The sequence below is a fragment of the Chiloscyllium punctatum genome, chromosome 21, assembly GCF_047496795.1.
Source record: "Chiloscyllium punctatum isolate Juve2018m chromosome 21, sChiPun1.3, whole genome shotgun sequence".
Lineage (NCBI taxonomy): Eukaryota > Metazoa > Chordata > Chondrichthyes > Orectolobiformes > Hemiscylliidae > Chiloscyllium > Chiloscyllium punctatum.
The window spans coordinates 10,740,250-10,758,057 of NC_092759.1; the positions used below are offsets into that span (position 1 = coordinate 10,740,250).

At 46.2% G+C, this 17,808-nt stretch overlaps 1 protein-coding gene across 5 annotated transcripts in view; it reads left to right on the plus strand.

Annotated features, from left to right (window-relative positions):
* Nucleotides 1–17,808, plus strand: part of LOC140492573 (arf-GAP domain and FG repeat-containing protein 1-like) — a 101,541-nt gene that overhangs the window by 10,542 nt on the left and 73,191 nt on the right. For all 5 annotated transcript variants that reach the window (XM_072591541.1, XM_072591543.1, XM_072591544.1 and 2 more), the window contains exon 2: nt 9,330–9,423. In XM_072591541.1, the coding sequence (XP_072447642.1) occupies nt 9,330–9,423 (94 nt within the window). The remainder of the gene's footprint in view (nt 1–9,329; nt 9,424–17,808) is intronic.

Consider the following 17,808-nt stretch of genomic DNA (forward strand, 5'->3'; position numbering starts at 1 on the left):
CTACCATTAACCCTGTATTCCGCATTCTGATTTGTTCTTCCAAAATGGACAACCTCACACTTGGCAGGGTTGAACTCCATCTGCCACTCCTCAGCCCAGCTCTGCATCCTATCTAAGTCCCTCTGCAGCCGACAACAGCCCTCCTCACTGTCCACAACTCCACCTATCTTTGTATCATCTGCAAATTTACTGACCCACCCTTCGACTCCCTCCTCTAAGTCATTAATAAAAATTACAAACAGCAGAGGACCCAGAACTGATCCCTGCGGAACTCCACTTGTAACTGGACTCCATGCTGAATATTTACCATCTACCACCACTCTCTGACTTCTACCGGTTAGCCAGTTTTCTATCCAATTGGCCAAATTTCCCTCTATCCCATGCCTCCTGACTTTCCGCATAACCCTACCATGGGGAACCTTATCAAATGCCTTACTAAAATCCATGTACACTACATCCACTGCTCTACCCTCATCCACATGCTTGGTCACCTCCTCGAAGAATTCAATAAGACTTGTAAGGCAAGACCTACCCTTCACAAATCCGTGCTGGCTGTCCCTAATCAAGCAGTGTCTTTCCAGATACTCGTAAATCCTATCCCTCAGTACCCTTTCCATTACTTTGCCTGCCACAGAAGTAAGACTAACTGGCCTGTAATTCCCGGGGTTATCCCTATTCCCTTTTTTGAACAGGGGCACAACATTCGCTACTCTCCAGTCCCCTGGTACCACCCCAGTTGCCAGTGAAGACGAGAAGATCATTGCCAACGGTACTGCAATTTCCTCTCTTGCTTCCCACATAATCCTAGGATATATCCCGTCAGGCCCGGGGGACTTGTCTATGCTCAAGTTGTTCAAAATGTCCAACACATCTTCCTTCCTAACAGGTATCTCTTCTAGCTTATCAGTCCGTTTCACACTCTCCTCTTCAACAATACGGTCCCTCTCGTTCGTAAATACTGAAGAGAAGTAACACTGAAGAACACTGATGCAAAATATTCATTTAGTATTCCCCCCCCCCCGTCTCCTTTGGTTCCACACACAGTTAGCCTTGTTGATTTTTAAGAGGTCCTATTTTCTCCCTAGCTGCTCTTTACTCATTAAGGTATTTATGGAATCTGTTTGCATTCTCCTTAACCCTGTTTGCCAAAACTGTCTCATGGTCCCATTTTGCCCTCCTGATTTCCCTCTTGAATATACTCCGACTGCATGGAAACAGACCCTCCAGTCCAGCCAGTGTCCATGCTGACCATAATCCCAAACTAAACTAGTCCCTCCTGCCTGTGCATTGGCCCCTATCCCTCCAAACCTTTCCTATTCATGAACTTAGCCAAATGTCTGTTCAACATTGTAACTGTACCTGCATCCACCCGCTTCCTCTGGAAGTTCATTCCACACATGAACCACTCTGTGTGTAAAAAAAAAAGTTGCCCCTTGTGTCTTTTTAAAATTTTTCTCCTCTCGCCTTAGAAATATGACCCGCAGTCTTGATACTCTTCGAGGGATTCTCACGATCCCGGCTGTCTATACCTGACACCTGCTGTCTCCTTTTACTTGAGCAGAGCCTGAATTTCCCCAATCGTTGAGCATTCCCTCCACCTACCGGCCTTGCCCTTCACAGTCACAGAAACGTACTGCCACTGGACTCTTGTCTCATTTTTGAAGGCCTCCCACTTACCAACTGTCCTTTACCAGTGAACGTCGCCCCTCGTCAGCTTTTGGAAGTTGTTGCCTGTGACCATCAAACTTGGCTTTCCTCCAATATTGAGCTATACCTTTTAGATCAGGTCTATCCTTTCCCATAACTATTTAAAACTACAAGAATTATGATCTTTGGCCTGACTGTACTCTCCCACTGACAGCTCAGTGACTTGTCCTGCTTTATCTCTTCTGAAATCTAGCTGTGACTTGGTGTCAAAGTTATCATTGAATTATTGTTAAAGGCAGGGTGTAATGGTTGAGCCCATGCCTTTCACATGTATATTTTTAAAAAGCCTTCTTGTGATGTTTAAGTCCATCCTTAATTGCTGAGAGAATAGTTAACAGGCAGCCACATTGCTGGGGTCTGGAGTCACCTAGGGGAATGCAGATTTCCTTTCCTAAAGGCTATTAGTGAACTGGATGGGTTTTCCTAACAACTGCCCATGGTCATCATTAGACTCTTATTTCCAGTTTTTTTTAAACTGAACTCCAATTCGACCATCTGCCACTTGAACCCAGGTTCCTGTATACTCGGGTCTCTGGGTTAATCGTATAGTGGTAATACCACAAGGTCATCCCCTCCCCTTGATGTTTGTGTGAGAGGCTACACGTGGTTATATATCTGACAGAGCCGCACAGCTTGCCTATTCACCAGATAAATAACAGCCACAAGTCGGGGTGAGGAGCTCTGGGCTCTTTGCTGTTTCCCTCCTTCCTAAACCACAGACACCAAGCTAGCGCTGTTCGAGCAAGGTTGGCTGACCGTGCAGTATGGCCTACGTGACTCAGTCCCTCCCACCCTTCAGCTGTCAAGGCTGCCATAGGTTTCCAGCACTGTGTCGATGAACCTGAAGGGGACGAAAGTGGAAGCTTCAAGTGTACAATGCCATGTGGGGGGCACTTCGTTTTTAATGTCAAGATGAGAGTGGTGCTGGAAAAGCACAGCAGGTCAGGCAGCATCTGAGGAGCAGGGAAATCGACGTTTCAGGCAGGAGCCCTAACTCCTGATGAAGGGATTTTGCCCGCAATGTTGATTTCCCTGCTCCTCGGATGCTGCCTGACCTGCTGTGCTTTTCCAGCACCACTCTAATCTGCAGTCCTCACTTTTGCCTACTTGGTTTTTAATGTTTGAGCAATAGCATTGCTGCAAGCACTTAACACATTGTACTGCAGGACGTTCAACTGTGTCAGGCAATTGAGTTAGTTTGTCATCTGTTGTTGCCTGGGAAAAGACAGACAGTGGTTGTCCTTGAATTTAGCTTCCCTTCCTTGGGGGTGTTTTCTGGATGGCTCATTATAATTGCTTTTGCTTTCGGATGGATTGGGGAAAGCAGCTGGTGGTTTTACCCGTGATCGCTACCTCTCCTCCAGGCTCCGAATTCTCCCTCGTTGTGGTCCCTCTTCCCTAAGGGATCTGACACAGTTAGATTGCCAGTTGTCTGTTTCTCATTGTACAGTTTCCAGGCCAGGAAGGCTCTCCTCCAATTGGTTGCTAAATATTTATCCTGAAAACAATTCTGTGTACACTATAACAATTCCTCCTCTATGGCATTGTTACTGATTTGATTTGATTTGTCCGATCTGTGTGCGTATCGATGCGTGTGCACATTGTGGGCATATTGTTGCCCATAAATCACAGCTTTACTTTTATTACTTGCACCTGTACTTTCTTGTTTAATGCCTTTCTACTCCACTTTTTGGGGGTGGGGTGGGGGGGTGTCTGTGTCCAACAACCACATTTGCTTGCTGTCACTTGGTGTTTCTACATTCTACCCATACAAGATCCCACTTTCCCGGGGCTAATATCTTTCCAATTGCGTTGATATTCTCTTTCGCCAACAATGGTAGCCATCTCCTTTTCCTTTTCGCTGCCCCTGGTCACCTTGCAGCCACGTCTCCATTATTCCAACTAACTCGTGCATTTTTTTTTTACCCGGCTGGTTCTCCAGCTTAAGCTTCCACTTAAACTTGGAGGTTCAGAGTGAAGGAAAATGTGCATTTACTCTGCCTAGTCCTGCTGGCAGCATTCCTGTCCAAGTTTATATCGTTGGAGAGCCAAATCCCACTCCACATAGCACAGGCCAAAGCTTCTGTGCGGGTGCTGAGGGAGGGCCACGTCATCTGAGATCCTCCTCTCCAGTTATGAGGTATTAAATTCAGCAACCCCTGCTCTGACCCAGCTCGAGTAGACATTTAACGTTCCACAATCTGAAGAAAAAAACAGCAAAAGTTCTCCTGGTGTTTGAATGAGGGTGAAAACTTGGCACTTCAGTCTCGTACCAGCGTGCATCCCAAAAGCAGCAGCAGCAGCAGCCAGACCGATATTTCATTTCTCTGCTTTATTGTGAGAGTTTAATTTCTGCAAATTAGTTGCTTCATTTGCCTACTATTTGTTTGCACTTTAAAGCACCACAGGGAAGCATTTTATGGTGCTTGAGAAATAGGAGGGGCCACATAAAGTACAGCTCTGGTTTGTGGCCAAATCCCCTCGTTATCATCCTGGTAAAGGACTTGTCAGACGTTTGATTAAGTTGCCGTGTTTTACCCTTCCTTTGTCCTTCAGACTTGCATTTTTGTAGCACCATTTGCAACTTTGGTTGTCTCAAATTTTTCCACAGCAATTGATGCTTGCCAAAGAACAGAGAAAATTACAGCACAGGAACAGGCCCTTCAGCCCTCCAAGCCTGCGCGATTTAGATGCTCTATCTAAATCTGTCGCTTATTTTCTCAGGATCTGTATCCCTCTGCTCTCTGCCCATTCATGTATCTGTCTGGATACATCTTAAAGGACGCTATCGTGCCCGCCTCTACCACCTCTGCTGGCAACATGTTCCAGACACCCACCACCCTCTGCGTGAAGAACTTCCCACGCATATCTCCCTTAAACCTTTCCCCTCTTAGCTTGAACTCGTGACCCTTCTCTGGGAAAATGTTTCTTGCTATCCACCTGCCTATACCTGTCATTATTTGTACACCTCAGGCAGGTTCCCCCCCTCAACCTCCGTCTTTCTAATGAAAATAGTCCTAATCTACTCAACCTCTCCTCATAGCTAACACCCTCCTTACCAGGCAGCCTCCTGGTGAACCCTCCTCTGCACCGTCTCCAAAGCATCCACATCCTTTTGGTAATAGTCATCGAGATATACAGCATGGAAACAGACCTTTTGGTCCAATGTGGCGACCAGAACTGTACACAGTATTCCAGATGTAAAGTTTTATACAGCTGTAACATAGCCTGCCAACTCTTGTACTCAATGCCCCCCCAGAAGGAAAGCATGCCGCCTTGACCACTTTACAGACCTGCACTGCCACCTTTAGGGTACAATGGACCTGAATGCCCAGATCTTTTATTCATCTCTAAGAAGCAAGAGGGTAACTAGAGAAAGGGTTGGTCCACTGAAGGATAAGGAAGGGGTGTTGCCTGTCGAACCTGAGAAAATGGGTGAGATTCTTAATGGTGACTTTGCATCAGTGTTCACATGATGAATGTTGAGATTAGAGATAGAAGTTTGTTTACTCTGGATCATGTTGATATAAGGAGGGAAGATGTATTGGGTAGGTTACAGGATATTAAGGTGGACAAATCCCCAGGACCGGATGGGGTCTATCCCAGGTTGCTGAGGGAGGCGAGAGAGGAAATAGCTGGGGCCCTGACAGATATCTTTGTGGCATCCTTAAATACAGGTGAGGTGCCGGAGGACTGGAGAGTTACTAATGTTGTCCCCTTGTATAAGGGTGGTAGGGGTATTCCAAGTAACCGACATAAGTGTTGGGAAAGTTGCTGGAGAAGGTGCTGAGGGATAAAATCTATTTATATTTGGAAAAGTATGGGCTTATCAATGATAGACAACATGGTTTTGTGTGGGGGAGATCGTGCCTTACCAACTTAATAGCATTATTTGAGGAAGGATAGATGAAGGAAAGGCTGTAGATGTCATATACATGGACTTTAGTAAGCCGTTTGATAAGGTTCCCCATTATAGACTAATGGAGAAAGTGAAGTCACATGGTGTGCAGGGTATTCTAGCGAGGTGGATAAAGAACTGGTTGAGCAACAGGAGACAGAGAGTAGTAGTTGAAGGGAGTTTCTCGAAATGGAGAATGGAGTGGTGTTCCACAGGGATCAGTATTGGGGCCACTGTTGTTTGTAATACACATCAATGATATGGCAGAGGGCACTGTTGGTCTGATCAAGTTTACAGATGACTATAAAGATTGGTGGCAGAAAGTGTAGGGGACTGTCAGAGAATACAGGAGAATATAGATAGGCTGGAGAGTTGGACGGAGAAGTGGCAGATGGAGTTCAATCCAGACAACTGTGAGGTGATGCATTTTGGGAAGTCTAATTCTAGAGCGAACTGTACTGTAAACGGAAGAGCCTTGGGAAAAGCTGATGAGCGAGCGATCTGAGAGTTCAGGTCCCTTGTACTCTGAAGGTGGATGCACAGGTGGATAGAGTGGTCAAGGCGGCGTATGGTATGCTTGCCTTCATCGGATGGGGTATTGAGTATAAGAGCTGGCAGGTCATGTTAAAATTGTACAAGATATTGGTTCGGCCACATTTAGAATGCTGTGGGATTTAGTTCTGGGCGCCACATTACCAAAAGGATGTGGACGCTTTGGAGAATGTGCAGAGAAGGTTTACGAGGATGTTGCCTGGTATGGAAGGTGCGAGCTATGAAGAGAGGTTGAGTAGGTTAGGATTGTTTTCATTAGAAGAAAGGAAATTGAGGGGGGAGCTGATTGAGGTCGCTCTTGAATTGGGTCTTCCAAAATGCATCACCTTGCATTTTCCTGGATTGAACTCCATCTGCCATTTCTCCGCCGAGCTCTCCAATCTATCTATATTCTGCTGTATTCTCTGACAGTCCCCTTCACTATCTGCTACTCCACCAATCTTAGTGTCGTCTGCAAACTTCCTAATCAGACCACCTATACCTTCCTTCAGATCATTTATGCACATCATAAAGAGCAGTGGTCCCAACACTGATCCCTTCAGCGATTAGATTCCCTACAGTATGGAAACAGGCCATTAGGCCCAAGAAGTCCACTCTGACCCATTTCCTTACATTTACCCCTGTGTAATGCACCTAATGCTATTGGCAGCTTAGCATGGCCAATTTGCTGACCTGTCCATCTTTGGACTGTAGGAGGAAACTGGAGCATCTGGAGGAAACCCACGCAAACATGGGGAGAAAGTGCAAACTCTACACAGGTAGTTGCCTGAGGCTGAAATCAAACCTGGGTCCCTGGCGCTATGAGGTAGCAGTGTTAACCACTGAGCCACCATGCCGATCCCTGGGGAACACCACTGGTCACAGGTCTCCATTTTGAGAAACTCCCTTCCAGTACTACTCTGTCTCCTGTTGCCTAGCCAGTTCTCTATCCATCAAGCTAGTACACCCTGGACCCCATGCGACTTCACTTTCTCCATCAGCCTACCGTGGGGAACCTTATCAAACGCCTTTACGAATTCCATGTATGTGACATCTACAGCCCTTCCCTCGTCAATCAACTTTGTCACTTCCTCAAAGAATTCTGTGAAGTTGGGAAGACGACCAACTTTTGGAACTGTAGGTTGTAACACAGGAAATACAGATTTAATGATCTGGATGGCCTCTTGTGCTTAATGTTTCTGTGGTTGTAAATACAGCAGCTAATTTGTGTACAGCAAGCTTCAGTATAATAATCTGGGGTGTTTATATCCAGCTGGCAGGGTGTTCGGGGTCCTTGGTTTAATACCTGGGCTGAAGGATCCCATCATTGAAGTTTCCCCTCAATACTGGAACTGGTATTGTCAGCGAAGAGTCTTTGTGCGTTGGGCCAAAACCCCACAGCTGTCTGACTCAGGTGAAAGTCCACTGCGCACTGAGACCTAAGCATCTTTTGTAACATCTGCTGTTTGTTTTGTAAAGTCCAGTTTTAGAAGCTGAAATGTAACAATATTTTGGGGGGGAAAAGACATGTAAAAGTCTGGAAGGCAGCTGGGGATGGGCCAGTTCTTTGTCAGGACCAGCACTGGGGCATGTGGGCATGGGTTAGGTGCAACGATAAGCCATTTGAGACAGCTCTGCCATTTAGGAAGCAGTGTTTTATACCACATTCCCATCTACTCCCCACTTAATGGGCAGCACGGTGGCTCGCTGAAAACCATGATGTGTAAAAGCAAACCGGTGAAAATCTGAAACAATGGTGGAAAAGCTGAGTACCTGGAGAGTACACGCCTCAAACCCAATATGGCTTTTCTCCAGGACGCATTTGAATTTGGAGAAAACACTTGCCTTTTCTTTTCCCCCGGTGAACAGAGAGCTGTAATTCCACTCATACAGACTTGACCTGATTGGCTGCACACAAATGCGTGAGGGAGGACTTGAAATATGACAACTAATAATGGGTGGGTCAGTGGTTAGCTCTGCTACCTCAGCGGTTCAATTGTAGTCTCTGGTTACTCTGTATGGAGTTTGTAGATTCTCACCTCTACATAAGTTTCTGTGTGGTGCTCCAGTTTTCTCCCATATCCCAAACGTGCAGGTTAGATGGATTAGTTGCTGGGTTCTAGACATATCGTGGGGGAATTGTGGTTCTGGGTGTAATGCTGTTCAGAGGATCGGTGCAGACTCAATGGGGCAAATGTCCTGATCCCGTATGAACGCTGTGATTTTGATACTTGAGTCTCTTGTCTACCAAGTGTCTTTCCACTTCTACCTTTAAAAATATTCAATTAATCCACATCCACCAATGTTTGAGGCAACGTGTTCAAGAGTTGCTCTGTCCGAAAAAGATGACCTTTAATTTTGAAACAGTACAGTCACAAGAGGGGACCTCCTCCCCATGTCCACCTTGTCAAGATCATTCAGGGTCTTATACATTTCAATTAAAAGTCCTTCATTCCTGATGAAGGGCTTTTGCCCGAAACGTCGATTTTCCTGCTCCTCGGATGCTGCCTGACCTGCTGTGCTTTTCCAGCACCACTCTGATCTCAACTCTGGTTTCCAGCATCTGCAGTCCTCACATTTGCCTAGTACATTTCAGTTAAGTCAGCTCTCACTCTCTCAACTCCAGTGGAAACAAACCCGGTCTGTCCAACCTTTCCTCAGAAGACAGCTCGCTCATTTCAGTCGTCAATTGAAGAAACCTCCACTGTACTGCCCCCAACACACTTACACCCTCCAAGTTAAGAGCCCGAAGCTACCCATGGTATTTGAGATGTGGTCTCACCCATTCCCTGTGCATCTGAAGCAGGACATCCTTTTGTAATAAATGGTGGTATTCTATTAGCCGCCTTAATCATGTATCTGCATATTAACGTTTTTGTAACTTGTGCACTCGAACACCCAGGTCCCTGGACTTTGGAATTCTGCAATCAATGCAGTGGGCTGAGTGGCCTTCCTTGGTGCTGCAAAAGCTGCTGATACGTCAACCCGAGCAATAAACTCCAGTGTATGATAAATGGTTTGCAAATATTCCAAGAAATTGCAGGCATTATAAAATGTAGTCTGAGATTTTCTGCACTCTGCTGGAAACAGATTTTTATGACCTTGTCTTTTATGAGCTGCTTATGTAACACATTCCTCAAAGGGCATTTCTTTTCTCTTCTCTCCCCACCACCCTCGACCCTGGTGTTTGCAGGAGAGGCCTCAATCCACCTCACCGAGTGAAGTCCATCTCCATGACAACCTTCACTGAACAGGAAATTGAATTCCTTCAGTCGCATGGTAATGAGGTGAGTTCAGAGCTTGCCTGGGGGGGGGGAGGGAGGAGGGGGGAGAGCACGCTGTGTATTGCATGGATGGATGGGATAGGAAGGGGAGCTGGAGACCTGGGGCTCTTTCAAAATGCTGAAGGGTCCCCCCAGCAGCTTATTTGATGCTCCTCAGTCTGTAGAATCAGGAGTGATCAGCCTATCCTGCTTACGGAAGGGATGACGCAGCCACTGCTCTGACTCAGAGTCCTAGAGATGTACAGCATAGAAACAGACTCTTTTGGTCCAGCTTGTCCATGCCGACCAGATATCCTAAGTCATTCCATTCCCATTTGACCCATATCCCTCCAAACACTCCTCATTGAAATACTCATCCAGATGCCTTTTAAATGTTGTAATTGTCCCAGCCTTCACCACTTCCTCTGGCAGTTCATTGCATAAGTGCACCACCCTCTGTGTGAAAAGGTTACTCATTAGATCGTTTCCCCCTCTCACCTTAAACCCTCTAGTTTTGGAATTCCCTACTCTGGGGAAAAGACTATGACTCTTTACCCTCTGCATCTCCTTCATGATTTTATAAACCTCTCTAAGGTCCCCCTTCTGCCTCTGATATTCCAGAGAAAGCAGCCCCAGCCTATTCAGCAACTCAACCCTGGCAACATCTTTATAGATCTTTTCTGAACCCTTCAAGTTTCACAGCTTCTTTCCTAGAGCAGGGAGACCAGAATTGTACTCAATATCCCAAGCCTCATTCATGTGGTCTGGACTCTAAATTTAAGGCACCCTAGGATCATTTTGTTGAATCTGTGCTACATTTATAGCTCTGCCCGAAGGAGTGGGACCAGTTAATTCCAGATGGGGACTAACTAGCGATTTACAGAACTGTAATCATGATCGATGAGAGAATTTGACAGTGAATCTGATCAGCTGTTATTTTGAGTTTTTGTTTTCTGTTGTTTTACGCCCCTGTTCTGCCAGGCACTTCTCCAGCTTTCCAGGGTAGAGGAAGGATTACAAGCAGAAGCCATACAACCAGTCTTCACAATGTAATTTTTTTTTAGCTCCAGTGTCTTTCTGGTGAAGGAGTGTTGCTCCCTGTGTAAGATGAGCATATCCGTTTTGAGGTGTGGAAGGCCAGACGTAAATGGGCAGACTTTACAGCCCTCTATAATCTTTCCCACATTGAAACAGTTAACCTCCAAGGGCTCTTGAAGTACACTACTTTGATATTTAACCATCACCCGCAATTCTTTTTTGATGCAGTTCTGCAGGTGACACTGCATATTCAAAGTATCTGTAGCCTGTGTCCAGATAAGCATTTCCTAGAAAAAAAACAGAAATTGCTGAAGAAATAGGGGTGGAGAGAGACAGAGAGAGAGAGAGACAGAGTCCGTGAGTAGGTAAAATTGGGTTGGCTATAATGAAAGCAACCCATGTCATGCCAAAAGCTGCAGTGTCGAGGTGGGTAAAGGATGTGGAAGAAGGTATTCAGTCTGTACAGTTCTGAAGGCTGCAGGGTTCCCAAGCAGCAAATATTCATTTAGCCTCGTTGGAGTTCTGTAGCAGGCCTAAGGCAGAAATCTTGGTCAGGGAACATGAAATTGCAGGCTGGAAGCTCAGCGTCGTTTGTGCAGATACAATGTAGGTGTCCTACAAGTCTGGGTTTTGTCCCCTCAGTGTAGAGGAGACCACATCTTGAGCAGCGAGTACAGTAGAGTAGATAATTTGCTGCTTCAATTGGAAGGCATGTCCAGAACCTTGGATATACAGAATCAGAGCTGAAAATGTGTTGCTGGAAAAGCGCAGCAGGTCAGGCAGCATCCAAGGAGCAGGAGAATCGACGTTTCGGGCATCAGCCCTTCTTCAGGAATCTCCAGCATCTGCAAGTCCTCACTTTCTCCTATACAGAATCATAGAATTGTCAGAATGTTGAAATAGGCTATTCGGCCCTTTGTGCCTGTGCTGGTTCTATCACTGAGTGCCGATCTCTTGTCTTTTCCCGCATTCCCTGCATACTATTTCGATCCATATAATCCTCTAATGTCCTCTTGAATGCCTGAATTGAAATTGCCTCCACGACATTTCCAGACTGTGTATTCCCGAACAACGTGATGGGTGAGAAAGGGTTTCCCCTCATCGCTCTCTTCCTTTGTTTACACGTTACTTTGAAGCAGTGAAGACTGAGGAGGTAACCAGGCAAGTATTTAAAAAAAATAACTATGCAAGAAGCAAATGGGGGGGGACCCTTGTGAGACAGTGGTTGTGTTCCTATCTCTGAATGTGGAGGTCTGGGTTCAGGCCCTACCTGCTCCAGGTAATGTGTAATAACATTTATAATATATATCTATATGGAGCAGCTGTTATGCTGGCTGTGAAACGAGAGTGGCAAAACCGAGGAAGTCAATAAGATCTATGCAAAAAAGAAAATGTGTTAATTTGCCATGATTTCAGTCTCTTCGAATCTACCAATATTTATGAGGGTGGTGGAATAATTTTGAAAAGAAATTGAATAGAAGGAAGCAAACTTGCAGGACTTTGGGGCGAGAGGGGTGGGGACTGGGACTGCCTGATGAGCTTAATGGTCTTCCTCTACTGTTATGATTCTAAATAGTTTGAACAGCTACCTGACACAGATCATCTTGACCCCTCCTACTTTCCCAAAGTGTTCTCTCATGTCAGTGCCATCCAATTCTGTGTCCGTGTGTTTGTGGTTCTGTCTTGCCCCCAGTGATAGGAGTAACCTGACCTGAAGTAACTGGTACACCTCTGGGTGATTACAACCCATGTCCCCCACCTTGCCTGCCTGAGGATGAATAACTATTCCAGTCTCATCTTAGAGATAATTCTCCTGGTGTTTCCCTGAGGCAGACATGCTCCACCTTGAGACTGACTTATTTTTCTCTTGCTCAGCTGTGAGTTGGAGAGCAGCCCAGTGTTTGCTCAGTGAGTTTTATTTGGCTGGGCCGCTGGATGTAGTGAAGCCAGGCTTGGCTGAAACACATACACTGGAAGCATTGAATAGTACAGCACAGCAGGAAGCCATTCTGCCTATTGACACTTTCCGAAGAATAGCCCTCTTCCTCCACCCGTCTCCCATATCTCTAAATGTTTCTCCTTCGAGTTTCTCCTTTGACCCTCGTGATCCCTGCCTGCCTGTTTCCCTGTCCTGGCTGTCATCGTGTGCCTGTGAATAAATGTGCCTTCAGCTCCAAAAAAAATGCTGCAGTCACCTCTGTACAGATCAATGTTTGAACCTCCTGCACAGAGAGTGCCTCACTCCACAAACACAGCTTGCACTGTTTAATATTTCACATTGCCAAACCTGTCTTGCAGAATTCCATTTGATATTGCCCCATGCTCTGCTGCTGAAATACTTGCGTTTCTGGATTAGAGTTTGAAGTAAGGATCAACTCGCAAGGGAAAGCTCTTTTTGGGGGGAAAAAAAAAGGAAGACCCACTGCTAAAATATGCCTTTTATGGACCTGTTTTGGTGTAAAGAATTTAGAGGTTGCGTACTTGCTGGGTGGGTCAGGCGGAACTTGGTATGAAGTCAGTGCAGTGTGTCAGAGTCCATGGCAGCACCAACAAGAAGTTGCCTTTGTATAGCACCGTGAACCTCAGTTTAAAAAAAAATCCCATTCTACTTTCAGGACTGTAATAAGACCAAATAGAACCAGAGGACATAAGTGATTCAAAATCAGAAAATCCCTACAGTGCAGATAGAAACCTTTTAGCCCATATATTCTACACCGACCTTCCAACGGGCATTCCACTCAGACCCACCTATTCCTGTAACCCTGCAATTACTATGGCTAATCCACCTAGCTTACATATGCCTGGACTCTATGGGGGCAACTTAGAATGGCCAATCCTGCACGTCTTTGGACTGTGAGAGGAAACCCACGCAGACAAGGGGAGAATGTGCAAACTCCACACAGACAGGTGCTTGAATCTGGAATCGAACCTGGGTTCCCGGCACTGTGAGGTCGCTGTGCTAACCACGGAGCGAGATAGGATTTGGAATATATTACTAGGGGGTGTGGTGAGGCAACTTCAGTTGTGATCTGTCGAAGCGGAATTGAATCATTTTCGGAGTAGGAAAGGTTGCAGGGTTATGGTGAAAAATAGGTGAGGGGAGTGTTTAAGTTGCCTTCAGAGAGAACCACCTTGGGCGCGGTGGGGCGGAATGTTGAGAGGCTGGAGGAGGGTTTCAAAGATGAGGTGCGTAGAGGCTGAAACAGGTAACAGAGAGAGGGAAGGGGTGTAGGGCCTGGAGGGGTCTCAGGTCTGGAGGAGGTTGCAGAGATGGGGAAGGGTTGTGGGCCTGGAGGAGGTTACAGTGGTGATAGATTGGTAGTGCAAGATTTTGTATGTGGGAAAAGGGGGATGAGAATTTTAAAATCGGTGCAGTCGCTTGACCAGTGTTGGTCAGTCTGGCAGAGGCATTAGTGGGATGTAATCCAATAAACATTGGGAGCACAGCTTTGGATGAATGCTGCCATTTTCTGACTGAAGAAAACCTCAGAATTGCAGCCTTCGGTGCTTTCCACTGCTCTCACCGGTGGCCAGTTTGGCTACCTGTCAGGAGCAGTCTTTGTATTTTCCTCCTTCCTTTTCCCACCTGACTACTTGCCTCAGTTTGAGGGTGGTAACCAGCTTCCAGTTTTGCCTTGGACAAAAGATAAAATCATCATGGGATCTGGACAGAGTTGTTCGGGAGCAATTTCCAATTTGTGAGAGGCTTAAGAACGAGAGGGCACAGATCGAAATAATTAGCAAAAAGGAAAAGCAACAAACTATGCAAGAAGCAAACCTTTCGCATGCAGGAAGTGGTTAGGCTTTTGCAATGTGTCACTTAAGAGTGTGATGGTGGCAGGTTCAATCAAAGTTCTGGAAAGGGAATTCAGCTCTTCCCAGAGAGAATGTGCAGGGGGAAAGCAAGAGAGTATCTCTAGGTGAATTGTTGGTTCTGAGATCTGGCTCTGACATGATCGGTGAATGGCCTCCTATGATTCAGGACTGTCTCCTGGCTATTTGACTGGGTTTAGAGTCGTGTCCGAACTTGAACATCTCCGGCAATCGGCCTTTGTTGCACGGGACAGAATACGGAGGTGATTTTTTTTGTCATTTCTTCCCCGTGTGTTAAGACGAGCCGCACGCAAGAAGGCGGTGTGGTTAATAATGAAGTTTAGGTTTGTACCCCAGCCTTTCCTTTGTCCAACTTGAAGACCGTAAAAGCACAAGACTGTGGAGGCTGGAATTCTGAAACACATTGCTGGAAAAATCCAGCCCATCTGGCAAGATCGGTGGAGAGAGAGGAGCATAGTTTTGAATCCCGTACCACTCTTCAGAACTGTTCTGATGAAGAGTCCGACCCGATTCGGAATTTTGCCACAAGCTGCAACCTGATAAAGACATCTTTTGACCAAACGTAAAAAAAAAATGCCAAAGAGCTCTGGGTACTGGAAATCTGAAGCGAAAACAGAAATTGCCGGAAAATCTCAGCAGTTTGCTGCAATCGGTCCTGAAGAAGGGTGACTGAAGCTGAAGTGTTTTCTCCACATCTCCTGCCACACCTGAGTTTTTCCAGCAATTTTTTTTTACACCTTTTGACTGCCTGACTTTCGTAACTCACGTAGTGACACCTGATTTGCCGACAGCAACTGAATTTTAATCTATTCCCCCCCACCCCACACACACGTCAACATCCTGTAACAATATACGCTGTCTCCCACTGCATTATTCACCACTTTGCAACAGAGTGTTGACGTTCAGCATTTCAGTGGGGCAGAAAGCAGCCCTGTCAGCAACTCCTTTTATTCTCCATCATCCTCGTGTACAGCAGTGTGACTGCACTTCAGAATCCTGCAGTGCGGTTTGGGCTCGCGATTTATAGAGGCATCACTCCCTCCCCTCCATTATGTTAAAAAAAATGCTTTATAATAAAGTCAAGTGTCAAAACCAGAGGTTGAATTAAGGGAAGATTTTATGTTCGTCTTAAGTAAAATGCATGCCCGGGCACAGATAGTAAAATAAAGTTCAGGCTAAACATCGCTGGCAGCATTCTGGTCAACAGCACCAGTGTTGATTTACCAACCAGAGATGGGTTGTCTGTTGCTTGATGCCACATGCTTTCCAAACGCTCTACTCTTGCTATGCTGGCGATATAAATTAACAGTCCCCTTGAGAGCGTCTTGGCACATGAAGGTGTCAGCATCTCTGAAGAATTTGAGAGCCAGGTAGCCGAGTAGGTTCCGCCTTGATTTGTGCCTGTTGTTGCTCTGCCTAATGGCCCCATCCTGTGGAACGCGCAGGGACTAGAGGTTCAGGTTTATCAACCTTTCAAGTTGGGGGACGTCTGGAAAGCGCAATTAAGAAAGCAGTTGGGGCTTTGGAAGTAAGAGGCTTTTAGTTAAAACAAAAAACTGAGTCATGTGGAGCCTTTATATAAAACTACAACAAGAGCACCCTGCTCACTTCTGCTCGCCATACTTTCAGCGGGGATGCGAGTGTCCAAGAGAGGGGTGGAGGACATTTCCCCACATAGTTCCAGGGGTGAGGGCATTTTAGCATTGATGTTGGGCTCGTTCCCCTTGGAGCAAAGGAGATTGAGGGGTGATTTCATCAAGGTATAGGAGATGGTGGTAGGTTTGGGTTAAACAGACTCCTCCCCCAGACGTTGCTGGCCACGTTCTGAAGTGTCACTGGACGCTAATTCTGCTTTCTCCCCATAGATGCTGCCAGACCTGCTGAGTTGCTCCAGTAATGTGTATATTTTTCTTGAGAACTCCAGCATCTGCGCTTTTTTTTTTTTGTTTTATTCCAAGAGAAGCTACACCCATTCACTGCAAGCACAAAGGGAAATGGATTTAACGGGGCAGGGGATGCTGAGGGAGGAATGCTTTTCTGTCGCGAGTGGAAATAACCTGGAACATGCTGGAAGTTGAAATGATGAACAGTTTCAAAAGGAAATTGGACAGACCGTTGCAGCAGGTAACCTACATGAGCTGGGGAGAGAGGGCGGAGATGAATGGGACTGACTGGGTTGCCCAGAAGAGAGCTGGCTCCCTGCTGCACCTGAATGATTGTGACTTGAGTTGCTGGTAATCTTTAGAGTAGTGTTTGAATGGGTTGATGAGCTTCATGGCTAAGGACGAGTTGTCCTATTTGAAACATTCACAGCCTTCTGAAGCCACCACCTCCGCCACCGTCTTGGGGAATGAATAGAAGCACAGTCATACAACACAGCAATAGACCCTTCGGTCCAACTCTATTCACCTTATCCATGCCCCTCATGATTTTATAAACCTCCGATGCTCCAGGGAAAACAGCCCCAGCCTATTCAGCCTCTCCCTATGGCTTGTTTGATTCTTCTTATGATGTTTGGTTCTAGGTTCTCTATTTCCTGGAGGTGGAGTTCTCATTGATGTCAGTACTTATTCCAATAAGCTCATGTTGGTCTAGAGAGTGTTTGCTGGCATAGAACTTGCCTGCTCTTGCTCAGATTAGTACCATTGAGATCTTATAATACCAGACCAGAGGGCAGATGGGACTTCGATCTCCTCTGAATGCCAGCACCTCAGACTGGAACGTCACATGGTTTTACGTGCAGCTGTCTGTCACGAGTCTTTACCTCATTACCTGCTGACTTGAAGGGAATGGCCTGAGTCATGGTTGACATGCAGCAATTAGACAGTGGCAAAGAGCTGAGATGAGCTGACTCATCACAGACAGGGGTCTTGTGGGTTGTGACTTGAACACTTGATGGGGATACTAAATCGATGTCATCACATTGTGAAGTGTGGCCCGTACAAAGAGGAAGTTTGTGACGAAAACTTAGGAGGAAATCCTGGCCACAGCCAGAGTGCACAATATCACTTTGCTTTTTCTCACTTGCTTCAGCCACACCCCACTACTCTTTCTTTTCCTTCCTCTCTTTCACTGACATCTTTTTTTCTTGTGTTTTTTATGTTACCAACCCCCACCAGTCCTTGTCCTCTCTTTCTTTGCCCTGTCTTTCTGTACTGCTTCTCTCTTGCTCTCTCTCCCTGCCCCTCAGTCTTATCCTGTGTCCCCCTCTCTCTCCCTTTGTGCCCCCATGCCTCATGTTCACTTTGGCACTTTGTCCTGCCCTCCATTTCTGTTTTCCTCCTCTCTTTTCCCTTTTCCCTTTATCTTGTTCTCTCCTTATCCCTTCCTCCCTCCTCCACTTTCACCAGCTACACTCCCCCCTCCTTGTTCCCCTCTCTTCTCTTTCGTAACCTTGGCACCGTCCCTGTCTCTTCTCCCTTTCCCACCTCCTCAAGTCCTGCCACTTCAATTCTTCCTCTCACTTTCTTTTCTCCCACTTACCCCTTCCTTCCCCACCTTTTTCCTTGTGCTTTTCACCCTACTCCACTTACCTTT